Raw genomic sequence first — 19,393 nt, forward strand, 5'->3', positions numbered from 1 at the left:
AGCAGCTGTGGTCCCAGCTCACCTCCAGCGTGCTGCTTCGGCATCCAAACACCATGCTGCAAGCAACTTATTATCTGCCTCTTTGCTGGCTCTTTGCTGCCTATCAATCATCACCCTGGACTTCTCCCTCTCAAATAGCAAGATGTCAAATGGAAAGATCAGGTTACCATACCTCTGGGTGAAACTGTTGCTCTGTGCGCGTGTGGCAGTACTGGCATGTGTCCCCATTCTCGCACTTACTGGGGTCTCCCCACTCATCACCATGTTTCACACTGGGACATGGTGACGATCTGGAGAAAGAAGAGGTAGTGGAATGAATCAAACACAGACGCTTACTGGCCACTCTCAGCCCTGTCTCCTGGCACCCCGACGTCCTAAACTCCACTCTCCCAGCTTCTTCTCCTGCACTCACTAGCTGGTGCCTGTGCAGCTTTCTCCCTGCTACCTCTGTAGCTTGCATTGCCTGTCTAGACTGCCCAAAAGTTTAACTAACCCTATTAGCAGGTAACAAGATTAGTGTCAAAGATGCTGGGTCTGTTTTCTGTTTCACAACTGGGTGTTTGTATAATGTTAAGTTAATTGGCTAATCCAAAACGCATAGCACTGTAAGCCAGTCAGGTTCCAGAGTTACACTGTGGCCCTGTAGAAGACAGGGGTCACCAACAAAAAGGCAGATCCGTTCCCTGTCTCTGTGCTGGGAACCTTTTCCGTTTCCAGGTCTGTAGTCTTGATGTTCCCAACTCCCACTGTTCTGTATAATGACACATTTCCTCAATAAACTGAAGAGGAGGCACATAGAAGCACCAGATGCAGCAGCCAGGACTGAGCAGACAGCCACATCAGTTGTGGGGGGAGGCTGGCTGGCAGCACAGAAGTGGGTGGGAATCAAGACACTCTTCATGCACTGGTAGTGGGCCCTCAACTCTTCTAATATTTGTTAATAAGGCACAAAGATGGGACAGAAAGATGGAAGGGGGCTCTTGTTGGAGATAGTAGGAGGAGTCCCTGGCTGTCACTGGAGGACATTCATGGTGTGTATGCTTGCCCTGGATGAGATGGCTTAATGCTCCTTAGATTTTATGGGGTTTTAGCATTGATTGGAAAAATATGACAAAATAGGAGGAAGAAAATGAGACTGTTCATGTTTTTCAGCCAGTTCTAATGTTTTTAAGAGGGATTGAAGAAAAGCTCCCTCTCATCCAGGCCATCCAGAAGTGCTTTTGGAAATCAGAGCCACTAAGCTGGACACACCTGCTCACGAAGACGCATCACTGGTGATAAGACAGAAAACAGTAAAATGATGTGAACACCTATAACCTAAGTTGCAGGAGCCTTTCACTGTCAAATGAGGAGTACAAAGCAGGCAACACTGGTAATTTCCCAAAACCCTTTTCAATCTCAGACACATGAAGTGGCCTGATTGTTCTGAAATATTTACCTGCTTTCATTTAAGCCCACAAAAATATGATCTACATGCAGTATGTGGTATTGTTTACAAATGGAACTAAATTCCCCTTTTAGGATTTTTTTTAACCCTGCATCGCTTTTTGAAATGAAGGTTTTTTAAAAATGTATTATGGTTATTATGGGGAAGCGAGATGCAGGTTCTGTCCACAGTGAGATGATCAGAGCTAAAATACAATTTGGTAACACACAGTTATTTATTTATTATAGGCATTCATTATTGACCTTGGTTACAAGGCAAATCCCTAGGCTTGGGGACTAGCACATCAATCCAACCCTTCAGGCAGCAGAACTGTCAGAAGAGGCCTTATGGAAGGGTTACCCATATTAAATGAAGCAAATCCAAGGTCCTTGTGTGTCAGAGTGTGGGGGAGTCACCGGGCTCTGCACCCACATCTGCAGCCAGACGTGACTCTGAGCCAGCACGTAGAACAGAAGGTTTATTGGTTCACAGAGACACAGTGTAGCTCAGACTTCTTGTTACAGGAACCAGGAGCATTCAGTACAGCCCATCTTGGGGAGAAAAGGGCCCAGAGCTGGAGCTAGGCTCCCTTCTCCAGCGAGCCAAAAACTAACTCGCAACTTACAGCCACTGCTTACAGCCCCCCAGGCAGCCCCACCTCCTGGTCTGTCCTACTCCCAGGGCCAAGGTGTTATTTGCGGTCACGTGGTCCCCAGGACTGAGAGACTGAACATACTTCCACAGTGAGTCATGCCCAGCCTTCCCCTCCTCATCCAGATAGTGCTGCCCTGCCCAGGGAAACTGAGGCACACGCACACCTACACTGAGAGTTACTCCAGAACAGCAGGAATCACACATCACAACAAAGCAACCAGAGTGAACACAGTCCCCACTTCATCACACCTTGTTTGGAAAGATCCCAGGAAAAGGATACCTGTATTTGTGTTTTCTTGGGCTCCTTCTTCTATCTTTGCTGTTGTGATAGTAGGGACAGGCGTAACCCTGGCGACAAAGACGGGGAGGCTTCTTGCATTGTTCTGTCTTGTAGTTTCCTAACACGTACGTTGTGTCTGTGAAGGAAGGCCCCGATGGTTACTTGGAGAGGACAGGTGCTTTGTTTACTATGCAAAAACCCTTGATTGGAGCAGGCACTCCAAGCACACTGGACTGCCCCCCATGCAAGACCCTAAGGGACTCACCTTGCCACCTTGGCTCCTCACTGAGTATTTTCTCTATCATAGCATGGCTAGCAGCGACTGCAGATTGACCTTCTATGCCCTCTGATGTGGTCTGACCATTCTGCAAAGCCTCCATAGCCTGAAGCTCCCTTCGGGAGTAGAGTTAAATGAACAATAGGCAGACAGAGCAGATGTAGAGACAGATATATGCGTCTAACAATTTTGTTACTGAGCTTCAAAGTAGTTGTATGTTCACGATGTCCACTGGCTTTTGCCATAGCATATATAGAAACAAGAGATCAAACAGCAACTGTCCATTCCCAGGAAACTTCCACCTCAGAAGTTAGAACCTATAGGGTTCTCAGACTAGGGATGTTAGGGACTACTGGACTATCTGATAAGCAAATGCTTACTGGATAGCTGAGTAGCCACTTGACTAGTTGCTTCCCCCTCCCTCTTGCTGCCACTATCAGAGAGAGGCAGCAAGTGGGGGAGGAGCATGAGCTAGTGCAGGGGGGAGCTGGCTTTAAGCCGGTTCCCCCCAGCACCGTCTCCACAGGGGACAGAGGAGGCAGAGGCGGGGGGGGGGGGGGGGGGAGGGGAGGGGAGGGGTGGGAAACAGAGCGAGCAGGGAATTGCTACTGTCCCTGCTGGTGCTGGTTCCCACTGCCGGCACTTCTGCTTTTGAAATGTACATTTCAAAAGCAGAAGTGCTGCAGGGAGCATGGGGTGAACGGGGACTCAAGCAATGCCCCCCCTTTCTGCCTCTTTGAGAGGCAAGGCAGAGGGACAGGAGCTGGTGCTGGAGGGAGTGGGCTTAAAAGCCAGGTCCCCGCAGCATCGTCTCTGGGGTGCCACCTGCCCCTCCTCCCCAATGCTGCCTCTATCAGAGGCAGCAGGGGAGGGATAGGGGATGCTGCTGGGAAGCAGCCGCTGGGCCCCCTGCAGACAGGGGCTGTTGCCACCAAGCAGCTCCTGTTTGCAGCAGCCAGAGTTGGCCGTGGGCAGGGACTGCTCAAGCAGCAGCTCCTGTCTGTAGCCATCTCTGGCTGCCGCAAACAGGGGATGGGGATGTAGCAGTCTCTGTTCACGGTGGCCATGACACTTCTCCGGCACCATCCCTTGTTTGCAGCAGTAAGGTGATGGCCCTGCACAGGGACTGCTGCCTGAGCAGCCCCTGTCCTTGGCCAGTCATGGCCACCTTGAACAAGACTGTCCGATGCGAACAGGGGCTGCTGGACTCAGCACAAGCCGGAACTAAACAGTCTTAGCTCACACTGATTACTGTGCCTCTGCATTTTAAATGTACTAAGAAGCCAGCAGCGCAGATGGCCCTGGAGCCGGCTCTTGGAGCTACTTCCACTGCAGCTCTGCACAGCAGAGCTTATCAACGAATCGTATAGTTGATACAAATTGTATCAACTGTATGATTAGCCAGATAATCGCATTTTAACATCCTTATCTCAGACAGGGTGCCACTAGCCTAATGTTTCACCCTTTAGAAGAGGTTTTTGTGTTTTGCCTTGCTAGGGAAGGAAATAGTGCCATCACTATGAAACTTAACGTTATTTTGTTACATTTCCATCTATTTGATCAGCTGACCTCCCATTCAGGTCCAGGTATCACCCCTCCCTGCACAGCCCCAAGGAAACTCCATCCTCTGGTACCTGATGTCGTAAACAGGAGAGCGCAGGTCGTGTGGCCCATGAGCAAAGGCGCAGTGGAGGCCATTCTTTGTGCAATTTCCTTTGGAGTCAGTCTCATGGATACAGATTCCAGTTTTGTAGTAGCGTAGATGATATCTTCTCTCTGTGTCACCAGTAGTTCTATGCAAAAATGGACACCTGAGGCACAGGGGAAGAGACAGCAAAATTCTGGTCATGCTCTTGTTGCCATGGTGGACTCACAGGTATGAAAGGACATGCTGATGAAGAAGACTGAAAATAATATAAGAACAGCCATACTGGGTCAGACCAAAGTACAGTAAAACTTCCGATAATCCGGCACCTTTAGGACCCAGGGGGTGCCAGATTATCAGATATGCCGGACTATCGGAAGGGGGGGGCTATGAGGGGTCTAGGGAGGTGTGGGGGGGATGCCACCCCAGACCCCTCATAGCCCCCCTTCCGATAGTCCGGCTTTTCCCCAGGCATCCCCGATTCAGCTGCTGCTGGTCAGTTTCAGCAGCAGCTGAATTGGGACACCTGCGGCAGAGCAGCTGGGGTGCTGCCGGGTTGGTCCCATAGCGCCAAGGGGCGGCGCTACCGGACCATCCTGGCAGCACCCCAGCTGCTCTGCCCCAGACGTTCCCAAGTCAGCTGCTGCTGAAACTGACCAGCGGCTGACTCCGGGAAGCCTGGGGCAGAGCAGCTCTGCCTTGGGCTTCCCGGAGTCAGCCGTTGGTCAGTTTCAGCAGCGGCTGAATCAGGGACAGCTGGGGTGCTGCTGGGTTGGTCCCGCAGTGCCGGGGGCAGCGCTACGGCAGCACTCCAGCTGCTCTGCCCCCGGCTTCTCCGATTCAGCTGCTGGTCAGTTTCAGCAGCGGCTGAATCGGGGAAGCCGGGGGCAGAGCAGCTCCAATGGTCCGGCTGCCCGGAGCACTTCTGGGTTCCTGATGGTGCTGGACCATCAGGAGGGTCGGACCATCAGATGCTGGACCAATGGAGATTTTCTGTATCCTGTCTGCTAACAATGGCCAATACCAGTTACATCAGAGGAAGGGAACACAACATGTAATTCTTATATGATCCCTCTCCTTTCATCCATTTCCAGACAAACAGAGGCTAGGGACACCAGTTCTACCCATCCTGGCTAATAGCCATTGATGGACCTAACATCCATGAATCTATCTAGCTCTTTTTTGATCTGTTCACCACATTCTCTATCAAGGAGTTCCAGAGGTTGACTGTGCACTGAGTAAAGAAAAACTTCCTTTTCTTTGTTTTAAACCTGCTGCCTATTAATTTGGTGAGCCCTAGTTCTTATATCGTGGGAATAAGTAAATAACTTTTCCTTATTCACTTTTTCCACACCAGACATGATTTTATAGACCTCTATCATATCCCCCTTTAAATCTCCTCTTTTCTAAGCTGAGAAGTCCAAGTCTTTTTAATCTCTCTTCATATGGGACCCGCTACAAACCCCTAATCATTTTTGTTGCCCTTTTCTGAACCCTTTCTAATGCAAATATATCTTTTCTGAGATGAGGTGATCACATCTGTACGCAGTACTCAAGATGTGGGCGTACCATGGTTTTATATAGAGGCAATAAGATTTTTTCTGTCTTATTCTCTATCCCTTTTTAAAATGATTCCTAACATTCTATTTGCTTTTTTGACTGCTACTGCACACTGAGTGGATGTTTTCAGAGAACTATCCACAATGACTCTAAGATCTCTCTCTTGAGTTGTTGTAGCTAAATTAGTCCCCATCATACTGTATGTACAGTTGGGATTATTTTTTCCAATGTGCATTACTTTACATTTATCAACATTAAATTTCATTTGCCATTTTGTTGCCCAATCACTTAGTTTGTTGAGATCTTTTTGAAGCTCTTCACAGTCTGCTTTGGTCTTAACTATCTTGAGCAGTTTGGTATCATCTGCAGATTTTGCCACCTCACTGTTTACCCCTTTCTCTAGATCATTTATAAATAAGTTGAATAGGATTGGTCCCAGGACAGACCATTGAGGGACCCCACTAGTTACCTCTCTCCACTGCTATCATTGTTAACCTTACTAGCTCTGCCCCTTTCTTTTGTCATGCCTTTCAACATTCTTTAGACCCTACATCTGCCAGTACACACTAGATAACATCTTCTCTCACAAATAACTGGATCCTTAAGACTTCAACGGCTCATTATTCTGTAGACCGGTGAGTATCAGGGATCCAGTAAAGAGCAAGAATACGCTCAATGCTTTATTGGTGTATTAGTATGAAGGAGATACACCCCATGGCACACACATTTCCTCTGCAGCCCTCCTTTCATTTAGGTTCCTAGCTGTTAGTGTTTCCTGCCAATGTACAAGCTACAGGGTTTGTGGGCTGTGCCAGTCCACCTATAGACAGACATACCCCCCTCACAGGAGAGCTTGGGACAAAGAAGGAAAAAACCCAGAACGCGATCATTTTAGCTGGCACTCCATTTTTAATTCCTACTGCATCTTGGTCATACCCTAATTAGGAAAAAAAATCCACAAATCTGTCACTGAGAAATGTAAAAGAATTAGAAAAATAAGTGAAGTTGATGTACTTTCAGGACCTATCCAAAGATATAGAACAACTAAGAGCAGTAAGATGGCTTTATTCATTACTTATCTGAGCCAAATATGAACCAGTGCCCATCTAGTATTAATGAGAGAGAATCTGAATAGAAACTGACAACACAAGTCTAGTGGACTGTTTCATTCTCTTCCATCTACTGTATCCTTTATTCAATTAGCAGAATTTGCCACTTTCCAGACATGTATAATCTTTATTTATTTATCTTGGCACCATGAAACATAAATCAAATTACAGCCAATATTTTGATCAATCAAGATATGCTATTATTCCTCTACAGTTTCTCTTATCTCTGATTCAGTATTCTCCATGCCTACTCCTGCATAGTTAACAAATGCCTTAACACACTGCACCAATAATCTTCTCAAGCAGTGGTGGGCAATAATTTTTGATGAGGGGGGCACGCCAAAAATTTGGTCAAGGACCACACTTTTCCATGATATTAATGGAGGAGGTGCAGGGTCTGGCATGGAGGTTGGGTAGAAAATTGGGATGCAAAAGGGGGTGTGTGGCCTGGGAGGGAATTTGAGTGAAGAAAGGGGTTGTGACTTGTGGCAGAGGATAGGGGTGCAGGAGGGAGTGCAGGATCTGAGAGGAGGTTGTGACCCAGGGCTGGATTAGGAAGAAGGGGGGCAGGAGAGGAGCAGAGGGTTGGGGGAAGGAAGGAGCATGGTGTGCAGAGAACATAGCAGACCGCTTTGAGCGGCGTATGGGGTGCAGAAGGCAAGGAGACTGCCTCAGGCTCCCGCTGTACCACGGGCTGGATCTGGCAGTGTGGCAAGCTGGATTTAGCCCACAGGCTGTATTTTGCCCTCCTCTGTTCTAAAGTATCTCTCTATTCCAATAGAGTCTACCAAAAATTGATGAGAAAAAACACACCATTCTACAGTGTTTCTCTATCTTGTCTGTCTCCTATGGCTCTTCTGAAGTATGAATGGTTATTTGGCATCGGTAAATTAATTAAATTATATACTTTTAAAAGTTGAAGCTGGATGGCTCAGGGCACAGGTAAGAATTCACAGAATATTTCACAAGCTGGCCATCTGTTCAAGTCCAGCTCACAAAAAAAATGATCATGAACTATAATTTAGTGTTTGCCTGGTGGCTAGTCTCAGTCCAGTTCTTATCAACACTCTGCTAAAGATGCAAGGACTGAACAGATAATGGAGACAGAACTCCCTCAATCCTAGTAGTTTCCCTGTACTAGGGTTGAAATACACAGGTTGCTACTGTAGCTTTCACATATGTTCTTATGTTACTCTATATAATCAAGTTAAAAAGCTGCTTTGCTGAAATGTCTTGTCTCTGTAAACTCTGGTTGGAATACACACACGGATTGATCCCAAAAGCTGACTGGCAGAAGCAGGCATGGGCAGACTTTACTTACTCATCTCCTTCTGGGCAGATTCCTGTGGTCTCATCATATTTGGTGCAGTAAATGTCAGGGCTATAGTTAAAAGTGCCATCCCGACGGCGGATAGATCTGCGACGACGTTGATTGACAAAGTGCCAGTGGAAGCAAGTATAGGGCCGGTGCTGAGTGCATTTGTGCTGCACAAAAAGGGGGCACTGCTCCGTGCGGAACTCCTTCAGATAACTGCAGGCAGAAATCAAGGAAAAAGAGGTCAGGACAAGGAGATTGGTCATAGCCTATGTCAACTCACTCAGCAGAACCCAGGCAAAAGTACAGAGCAACCATCAAATGCTGCCTTTCCCACACCCTCTCCCACTTTAATTCTTAGTAACAGATTGAAAGCTGCTGGTTTCTGTTGCAGGAAGACAGTTTCCAGGTGGCTCAACTCAAACATGGAATTCAAATATCGGCACTAAAAGTAGCTACAATCAACAAATAATTTCCTATTATATTTTTAGGTATCATTTAAAAGAGGGCTGTCTGAATGCTTAGTGAACTGGTTAAATATTTAGGAAGCAAGCAGTATTTTTAGTACATGTCTATCTAATTCCAATTCTTAACTCTGAAAGATGTGAGTGGGAAGAGATTTTTCTTCCCTTAAAGAGATACAGTCAGGTTAAATAAAAACACCATAAAAACTGGTTTAATGTCTTAAAATTTGTCCTCGCCGGTTACTTTTTGCTTTTTCCTAAAGCTTGGACAGGAAAAATAAAAATAGTCAGTTTCACGTTTTCATTAAGGACTCAGTCCTGGCAGATGCGGAGATAGGGTCACCAACACTTCAGGATTGTCCTGTAGTCTCCAGGAATTAAAGATTAATCTTTAATTAAAGATTACATCATGCGATGAAATCTCCAAGAATATGTCCGACAAACAGCTAGCCCTGCTGAATAGCCTCAACTCATTTTGAAGTCTGATGGAGTTGAAGTCACTCAGCATCACATATGACTGCTCTGCATTTAGCAAGATAAAGCCCCAGCTAGAAAAGTGTTTTAGTATTTGGACTGTAAAAACACAGATGATATTTTAAAATAACAATATAAACATTCATTTTATGGGGGTTTTAAGGGCTATTTTGTTGGATTTTTCTTTAAGACTACATATGTTTAAGTTCAAAACAATCTAACAGTATCCCTTTAAAATCTGTATGTCTCCTCTATTTTCAGAACTAAAGAAGTCCTGAGCCTCTGTTGGTGACATAGCAACAACTGAATCTCAAAAACAGAAGGAGAGGATTAAAACATGGTTTACCTTGACAGTGATCTGACTGGGGTCTGGTTACAGATTACTACAAAATACCATATTGGTTGAAATTCAGTAGATGTGCTAAATTTATTAGGAACATAAGAATTGTCCTAGTGGGTCAGGCTTAAGGAGATCTCACATAATACCTTGTCTCTGGCAATGGCCAACATCACATGCTTCACAGGGAAGTGTAAAAACCCCTCAGTAGGTCTCATTTGTGTCTCTAACAATTAAATCCTGAATCACATGATTGATTCACATTTACTGTTAGGCAGGAAAATAAAAAAAAGTACTGAACTTTGTCAAGTACTTTCCCGCTCAAATTATTGTCTTTTTTAAGGTTGATTTTAAATACACAGGAATGCACCACATGCTTGAAGATGCAGAAAATAATCTCAGGCTGTGTCTGTACAAGGAGAAAGGTGTGTTTTTAAAGTCATGAAAATATGGAGTCCAACATATTTCAAAAACACCCTTTCCCCCACCCTAAGAATGAAGCCTCAGAAATGTATCACCCCCTCCCCTAGGTTTTTCATTTTCAAAGGCCAGAATCCTGCTGTCAAGTTTTCTACAGAATGATTTTCAATTGAGAATGGTGAAAGGCTTTCCCAGTCATTCACTTCCAAATATTTCAGCCCTATGTACATTTAACACCCGATTTTCAGAGGTGAGGTAAGCACCCACATATCCCATTGCCTTCTATTAGAGTTGTAAGTGTTCAATACTTCTGAAAATTGGTCTCTAAGGCTATCGTATCCAAAACCATTTTAAACATCCTTGCGATGCAGTGCGACTTTTAACATCTAACAGTTATATAATGCTCATATAGTCATAAAGCATGTCAAAATCATGTTCAGAAACTATGCTGCAGACTTGATTTTGTTTACCACCACTGTTTTGTTTTTTAAATGGCCCGCCTCTCTGAGGTCCAGGCCTCAAAAATGTTCACGACAAGTGTGCTGAAAAACAACAGCCTAGTAAGGCTGCACCATGCTTGAAAGGTTTTCTAACATAGCTATTCCCAGCACAGTTTCAAGCCATTATAGGAAGAGTTACTCTTTGTAAAGGACGGACCCTTATCAAACTTGTAAATTTTAGCTTATCAAGCCCAGTTGCTGTACCATGCTAATAAGCCTTAGGGAAAAATGACTGTCTACTGATGGCTGCTCATACTGGTTGGGACAATCAATTATGCTAGTTAAGAGAATTTGATAAGTAAATACGACCACTTAAATGCCAATACCCAGAAAGCTTTTCACAATAATACATAGTGACATATAGCCCTTTTTATCCACAGATTTCCAGATGCCTCACAATGGTGAAATAATATCCTCATTTTACAGATGAGGAAACTGCAGCAGAGAGGTACGGCAACATGTCCAACCTCACACTACAAGCCTGTGACAATCACCTCAGCAAAAGAGCTGGCAACTTTCTAATTGCAAAAAAGAGAACAGCCTTGCCCCATCCCCTGCCCACCCCACCCCTGTTCACTCCATCCCTCCATCATATCCTCTCCACCACCCTCACTCTGGGCAGGGGATTAGTGTGCCAGAAATAGGGGCTTTGGGTAGGAGTAAGAGGCAAGGGAATGAGGTATTTGGGGTACAGGAAGGGGCTCTAGGCTGGGGCCCAGGGCTTGAGAGTGCAGGAATTCATGGCTCTGGCGGGGGGTGCAGGCTCTGGGGTGGGGGTAGGGATGAGGAGTTTGGAGTGCAGGACAGGGGTTCCAGACTGAGGCCAAGAAGCTTAGAGTGTGGGGGGTGAGGGTTTTGGGGTAGGACTGGGAGTGAGGCATTTAGGGTGCAGAAAGGGGCTTCAGGCTCAGGCTAGGGATGTAAATAGGTAACGGGTCAACCAGTCAAGATACTTAATGGTAACCGTTTAACCAGTGACCAGTCTGGCTGGAGCATCCCTCCATGGATGGGGAGTAGGGATGTAAGCGACTAGTCGACTTCCGATAAGCAAAATCTTATCAGATAGTCAACTAGTGTCCCCCCCCCCCCCTTGCTGCAAGCAGGGGAGCAGGAGCCGGTACTGGGAAGAGCTAGCTTAAAAGCCGGTTCCCTCCACACCATTTCCACATGGGGCAGAGGAGGTGGGTGGGGAGGGAGGTAGTGCCAGGGATCGGGCACAGGCTGAGAATCAGCTAATTCCTGGCTGGCACCCAGTCCCAGAAGCTGCGCCTCTGCTTTTTCAATGCATTAAGAGCCTACCAGCTTTTAATTCTGTGACAGGGAAGGTCAAAAGGCCTGTTAAAAGGGAAAAGTGGCAGCTGAGACAAGGCAGCTGCAAATTAACTAACAGCCAGGTGAGCTGAACCAGGCTGCCACAGGGCCTCTTTAAAAGCCATCCCTAGGACAGCGAGCAGGAGCAGACAACCAAGTGATAAGGAGACTCTGAGAGGAGGAACAATCAGCCCAGCTAAAGGCTACAGGGCGAGGTGAGGGGTCAAGCAGGGAGTGTTGGAGGGCTCCCTACCCCACGGGGCTTCCTGGTCAGCTGTGACTGGCCCAGGGCTTCAGCCCAATACACCCTCCTTTATGCTGAGGACCAGAAAGGCCCAGGAATAAAAACTCTGCAGGTGAGAGCCCTGCTGCCACCCTTCAAGGGTGGAATAGTGGACGGAACAGGGGTCAGGGTCTCAGGAGGGAGGCTGACCCTGCCACAATACATTTAAAAAGCAGAAGTGCAGGGGGGGGGACCCAGCATGAGCCGGGAATCAGCTGTCCTGGTTCGCGCTGAGTCCACCCCACTGCGCTTCAGCCTTTTAAATGTATTAAGAGCCTGCTAGCTCTTAAAACATTTCAAAGGCAGAGACACAGCAGGATTAGCCTCCAGGGAAGGAGCTAACCCCGCTGCAGATTCCCAGCTTAGAATCATAGAATACTAGGAGTGGAAAGGACCTCGAGAGGTCACCGAGTCCAGTCCCCTACCCTCATGGCAGGACCAAATGCTGTCTAGAGTGGTTCCCAAACTTTTTGGCATCACACCCCCCTTCTTGATTTTTGAAAAACCCTCACATCCCCCCCTACCTCCCGAAAATAGCAGCAAAACTTGTTGAGCAAAAAAAGAAAAGAACTGACCGGGGCAGCAAAACTTAATGAGGGAGAAGGGCAGGGACTCCTTGCTCCCCCCCCCCCCCCCCAGAATTTCTTCATGCCCCCCAGGGGGGCATGCCCCCCAGTTTGGGAACCCATGGTCTAGACCAGTGGTCTCCAACCTTTTTACACCCAAGATCACTTTTTAAATGACAGGCCAAGCCAAGATCTACCGCCCTGCCCCTTCCTTGAAGCCTCGCCCCTTCCATTCTCCTCCTCTCCATCACTTGCTAACCCCAATCCTTATATTACTGCTTTTAAAAAAAAAATTCTTCTGTAGGAGGGTTTTTTTCCAACATTTGGCCTGTCTAGACTTCCCCTTTTGGAAGCCCCCTTATTCCTTGTGGAAAGAGGAATATAGGGGTGACCGAAAGAGAATGTTTGCTCTTCCACTAAAAAAAGTGGAAGAACAAAGGCAACCCTGGATGCAGAAGAGTTTTTCTGGGATATCTCCAGAATCCTGAAAAACTCCTGCAGTCTAGCCAGACCCTTGCTGGGCTGAGACAGGATGTGTAGGCTCTGGGGGTATGTCTACACTACAGTGCTAATTCGAACTAACTTAGTTCAAATTAGTTAATTCGAACTAAGCTAATTTGAACTAACGCATCCAGACTAAAAAACTAGTTTGAATTAGCGTTTTGCTAATTCTAACTAGCATGTCCACATTAAGTGGACCCTGAACCGGGGTTAAGGATGGCCGGAAGCAGTGCCAGCAGGGCATCAGATGAGGACTTAGAGCGTGGAGATGCTGCCTCAGGCTAGCCGAGGGCTGTGCTTAAAGGGACCCGACCCCCACCCCGGACAGACAGTTCTCAGGGGTGCCCTGCTTGCAAAGCAGTCCTGGCTTGGAGTGCCCTGAGTGCCCACACTGGGCACATCACAGCACTCGGCCATCAGCCCGGCTGCACTTGCCGCAGGCTGCCATCTGGGGAGAGGGGGCAATTGGGGGGGGCTGCAGGAGAGCTTCCACCCCCAGAAGCCCGCAGAGCCAGCCCAGTCCTCCCCATCGGGGGCTTGTACCCCATTCCTCCCTCACCTCCTTCCACTTACCCTTCTCTAGCCCCCCTTCCTGATGTACAAAATAAAGAAAACGTGTGGTCAAAAATAGAATCTCTCTTTATTGAACAAAACTCGGGGAGACTGGGAAAAGGAGGTGGGAGAGGGGAAGAGAGAGGGTGAGAGAGGGGAGGGCAACTAAAATGATCAGAGCCCCTGTTGAGTTGAGGGAGCTGAGCATCTTGCAGTAGTAGGCCCCAGGACTCCTGCCTTCTAGATGTCAGCTAGCTTGAATATGAGCACTGATATTGTTTTAAAATAAAGACTGGAACAGCTGGAGAAGAAGAATTTCGACAGCTTTAACTTTGCAGGGAAGTTAAAAAATGCATATGCTGACTAGGGAACTCAGCCTCTGGAGTGTCAGCTGTTGCTGAAATCCAGTTCAAAATTAATTGCATTTTATGATTGGCTAAGTTCCCTGGAGATGCACTTATTATCATGTAAATGAGATATAATTACATAAGTAAATGGTTCACAAGAAAATTGTTTAATACCTAACAGACTTCATTGGAAACTCATTCTTTAATGTTGTCTATTAAATAAATGATCTCTCACTTTCAAAGCAAGCCTTGAAAAAGGTACCACTGAGCTCCATATCAATGCATCAAATGTATATAAACACTTGTCTGACATAGCTCAATGAGCTAAATGAGGGTTGACAGAAATTCCAAGACTTTCATTCACTGATTTTGGTGCAAATGCAAAGCCTGGGTTTTTTTCAGAGCAGTGGAATATTAAAAATTCTCCACAATGCAAGGTAAATTCTCCCTAGAGCTATGCACTGTTCTGATCCATGACACAAGATCTGGTTCCACTAGGAAAATATGAAAAACAGACCTTTCAAACAGCCCAGAAGGAAACATCCACTTTGTTTTGAGGTGCTTGAAAAGATATTCTGAACAGCAGGTATTCTAACATGTTCTTGGGCTGCAGAGGAGATGCACATGATCACATTAGTCCATGATGGAATAGCTCAGAAAGCAGAGTTATTACAGCGCTCTTTGTCTCTGTTGAGGATCTTTGCAGAAAGAATAGTGTGTCAAAACAAGCCCTCATTTTATCAGAATATTCTCCAGTAACTTCTCAGCACAGCAGAGAAGGAATTTCTGGAATGATCCCTAACTTTAAAAACCCCTAAATTTAAGAACAGGTGATCAAACTAATGTTTAGTTAGTACAGGGTCAGCCATCTGATGCTCTCAGGCAGGAAGAGAAAATTTAGTAGTGATACTTTGCACTTTTCATATCCGATCCAATGATCCCAAGAAACTTTACAAAACTCCTGTGCTGTAGGAAAGCATTATTAACCCCATTTTACACATAAACGATCTCTAAACAATCAATCAAGAAACACATAAGACATCCACTTTGTTCGCATTATCTGTGCTGTCCCTTTCATATGTCTTTTGTATGTCTTTTTAGATTACAGGCAGTCCCCGAGTTACGCGGATCCGACTTATGTCGGATCCGCACTTACGAATGGGGCTTTCTCGCCCCGGAGCTCGCAGGCAGCAGGACAGCCCAGAGCGCAGCGGTCCCGCCACCTCGACCTCCGGGGCGAGAAAAGCTGCTCCGGGTGCCCCTGGTCTGCTGGGGACCGTCTCCAGCAGACCAGGGACACCTGGAGCAAAGCCGGGGAGGCGGAGCGGTCTCGCGTCTCTGAGGCTTTGCTCTGGCAAAGCCTCAGAGGCGCGGAACCCCGCCACGGCTGCGGCTTTGCTCCCGGTGTCCCTGGTCTGCTGGAGACGGTCCCCAGCAGACCAGGGGCACCAGGAGCAAAGTCGCAGCAGCGGTGGGGTGCCGCACCTCTGAGGCTTTGCTGCGGCTTTGCTCCCTGTGTCCCTGGTCTGCTGGGGGGGGGGGGGGCGCCGAGGAGTGGCGCTACTGGAGCAACCCAGCAGCACCCCAGCTGCTCTGCCCCAGGCGTCCCCAAGTCAGCTGCTGCTGAAACTGACCAGCGCTGACTACAGGAAGCCCGAGGCAGAGTTGCTCTGCCCCGGGCTTCCTGGAATCAGTCACTGATCAGTTTCAGCAGCAGCTGACTTGAGGACGCTTGGGGTTCTTAAGTTGAATCTGTATGTAAGTCAGAACTGGCGGTCAGTTTCAGCAGCGGCTGAATCTGGACACCAGTTCCGACTTACATACAGATTCAACTTAAGAACAAACCTACAGTCCCTATCTTGTACGTAACCCGGGGACTGCCTGTATAAGCTCTTCAGGAAACAGACTGTGTTATTTTCTGTGTTTGGAAAGCATGCAATATGGTTTCTGGTGCTAACACGGTCAAAATAAATAAAACGGTAACAATTAGTGGGGGGGTTGCATTCCTAAACCCATAAAGCCACTCTTTATCTTAACCTAGTATGAAAACAAGTAAGAGGCCATCAGAACAATGTGGGACAAACTGAACTGGTTGCTGAACCAGTTGAAAGCAATATTTCAGGCTAATATAATTTGTTCAAACGGTGTAAATCTGAAGAAGCGGGTTATGCCCACGAAAGCTCATGATACCATCTACATGTTTTGTTAGTCTTTAAAGTGCTACCAGATTATTTGTTGTTGTTTATGTTTTTTCAGTGTAAATTAAGACAGATGATGTTTAAAATGAACTTGGAAATCATGTTTTAGTTTTGTTTTTGTGTAGACTAGAACATGCTTTCTAAACTCAGTTTATATACTATTTCATTCATTTTCTAATGGCAAATCACTGAGTTAGCATGAACCTGTCTTGTCTACGAGATCAATTACATCAGGGGATGTTACCTAGTTACTGAACATTTCAAATAAATAAAAAGCAAGATTTTTGAGTGACACGGTATGTAAGGTTATAATTAAATATTTGCATAGAGAGAAAATTTAACCAAATTCAAATGTGTGTCTGAATTGTTCTAAAACCTCTTCTTGGCACAATTCAGTACTACCCACATTGCCAGGCTGGTGTGTTTTAACCATATCAGGGGACTACTGATTCCATAACATAAATTATTTTATAGAAATTTTAAAACAGTTGCGCAATCTTGGTGCATAATCTAGTATAGAGGAGGAGTGAGATATGTTCCCAACTTTGAAGTGCAATCTCGCAGACTTTTTGGGTTAACAGATGTAGTAGAAACACTCAGATCTATCACTCTAGTCAAGGCCTGTCTCTTGTCCCAACTGAAATCTCTCTCTCTCTCTCATGGGTGTCTAGTCATCAGTTCAAACTCAACATGAGTAAAACAAAGCTCTTAATCTTTTCCCCAAGTCCTTCCCCTTCTCTCTTTTCTTCTACCACTGTGGACAACACTACTCTAGCCTATAACCAGGTCTCATCTATAGCTTGAGTTCCTTACATCTAGGCTAGATCCGAATCTTGCTAGTTCTTTCTGCATAACATCTCAAAGAGACAACCTTTCCTATGCAGCCCCACAACTAAAACCCTCATCTATGCTCCTACCATATCATGTCTCGATTACGACACTACCTTTTTTTCTAGCCTTGACAAATACAATCTTAACCTGCTCATATCCATTCAAAATGCTACTAACATAACATTACACCTTCAATCCCAGTCAAATATGTATCCTGAAAGATTGAATTAATCTGTTTAAGATGACTGTACCTGCACAACTTAAAAAGATAGACATTTTCTGCATTTACAAAAATTAATACTAATCCTAAACGTAAAAAATTGCAAGCTTCATTACTTTTCCCCATGCAAGATTTTCCTTTCCACTTCAACAAAATATTCTGGGGGAAATTTTTGACATGTATCAGACGGGTAGCTGTGTTAGTCTGAATCTGCATAAAGAACTTGAAGTTCTGTGGCACCTTATTGCTTTTGTGGGCAAAGACTATTAATAATAATAAATATTATTTATTAGTTCCCATAATAGAAGAACTAGAGGACACCAAATGAAATTAATGAGTAGCAGGTTTAAAACTAATAAAAGAAAGTTTTTCATCACACAGCATGTAGTCAACCTGTGGAACTCCTTGCCAGAGGAGGCTGTGAAGGTTAGGACTATAACAGAGTTTAAAGAGAAGCTAGATAATTTCATGGAGGTTAGGTCCATAAAAGGCTATTAGCCAGGGGATAGAAATGGTGTCGCTGGCCTCTGTTTGTCAGAGGCTGGAGAAGGATGACAGGAGACAAATCGCTTGATCATTGTCTTCGGTCCACCCTCTCCGGGGCACCTGGTGTTGGCCACTGTCGGCAGACAGGCTACTGGGCTAGATGGACCTTTGGTCTGAACTAGTATGGCCGTTCTTATGTAAAGACCCACTTCATCAGATACACATGTATTTCCAGGATATAATTAAGTTTATGGGACTACACATGTAGGGAAAGTTGTACATGTTAAGTATTTGCAGGAGTGGGCCAAAAGCATTTAAGTGGGCAGAGCATGGAAGTAGGGGACCCAGAAGAATCTTCAGGTGTGGAGACAGGAAAATATCCTTAAAAGGCTAGAATTCCACATAGTATAATAGCAACAACCACAGGACATACCACACTAATACCAACCCTGGTACCTTCCTTTGCAACAAACCCCGTTGCCAGCTTTGTCCACATATTCATTCTGCTGATACCATTATTGGACCTAACCAAGGCTGTGTCCAGACTCAGGGGTTTTTTCGGGAAAAGTAGCCTTTTTCCGAAAAAACTTCACCTGCGTCTAGACTGCAGCCACGTTCTTTCGAAATTAAATCGAAAGAACGCGGCTTTTCTTTCGACAGCGGTAAACCTCATTTCACGAGGAAGAACGCCTTCTTTCGAAAGTGCTTCTTTCGAAAGAAGGCGTTCTTGAATGTAAATAGGGCTTCTTTGAAAGAGAGCATCCAGACTCACTGGGTGCTTTCTTTCGAAAAAGCGGCTTGCTCTTTCGAAAGTTCCGCGTGCAGTCTAGACGCTCTCTTTCGAAAGAGGCTCTTTCGAAAATATCTTTCGAAAGAGCCTCTTTCGAAAGAGGCTTGCAGTCTAGACATAGCCCAAGTGAGTTATAAGATCAAGAACACATATTCCTGCGCATCCAGAAATAGAATTTATGCTATCATGTGCCGAAAGTGTCCGTCTGCTATGTACATTGGACAAACATCTCAGACACTTCGCCAAAGGATTAATGCCCACAAAACAGATATCAGACAAGATCACAAAGAAAAAACAGTTTCTTGCCATTTTAACCAGAAAGGACACTCTCTCAATGACTTAACCACCTGCATTCTGCTACAAAGACCTTTTACATCTGCACTTGAAAGGGAATCCTCTGAACTGTCATTCATGTTAAAATTCGACACTCTCCGAGAAGGAATGAACAAACACTCGAACTATCTTACCCATTACCAAGATAGCTTCCCCAATTATCACCTCTAATACCATTAGCTCACAAACATCCCACTCTCCCCACCTCTAATATCATCAATTCACAGACACTTACCTTCCTTCCTCCCCCCCCTCCCCCGTTCTGAAATGTGATTTGTCCTTTTCATATGTGTTCATTTTTTTAATTGTATCCTTTGGTATATATGGTTGTGACTATTTTCTTCCACTATTTGATCTGAGGAAGTGGGTCTGGCCCACGAAAGCTCATCATCTAATAAACCATCTTGTTAGTCTTTAAAGTGCTACATAGTCCTGTATTTTGCTTCAGCTACCCCAGACTAACACGGCTACATTTCTATCACTATTCTACATAGTATAATAGAACTAGAAGGAC

The 19,393-nt window shown here is 45.7% G+C and overlaps 1 protein-coding gene across 7 annotated transcripts in view; it reads right to left on the bottom strand.

Annotated features, from left to right (window-relative positions):
- Nucleotides 1-19,393, bottom strand: part of UNK (unk zinc finger) — a 79,833-nt gene that overhangs the window by 37,921 nt on the left and 22,519 nt on the right. For 6 of the 7 annotated variants that reach the window (XM_075903650.1, XM_075903648.1, XM_075903647.1 and 3 more), the window contains 5 exons: nucleotides 8,273-8,482; nucleotides 4,272-4,448; nucleotides 2,626-2,753; nucleotides 2,361-2,496; nucleotides 173-290 (listed from right to left, as the gene is read on the bottom strand). In XM_075903650.1, the coding sequence (XP_075759765.1) occupies nucleotides 173-290; nucleotides 2,361-2,496; nucleotides 2,626-2,753; nucleotides 4,272-4,448; nucleotides 8,273-8,482 (769 nt within the window). Of the gene's footprint in view, nucleotides 1-172; nucleotides 291-2,360; nucleotides 2,497-2,625; nucleotides 2,754-4,271; nucleotides 4,449-8,272; nucleotides 8,483-14,538; nucleotides 14,629-19,393 lie in introns of all 7 variants that reach the window. The other variant, XM_075903646.1, reaches the window with a different exon arrangement.

This window comes from Pelodiscus sinensis, chromosome 20, assembly GCF_049634645.1.
Source record: "Pelodiscus sinensis isolate JC-2024 chromosome 20, ASM4963464v1, whole genome shotgun sequence".
Classification (NCBI taxonomy): Eukaryota; Metazoa; Chordata; order Testudines; family Trionychidae; genus Pelodiscus; species Pelodiscus sinensis.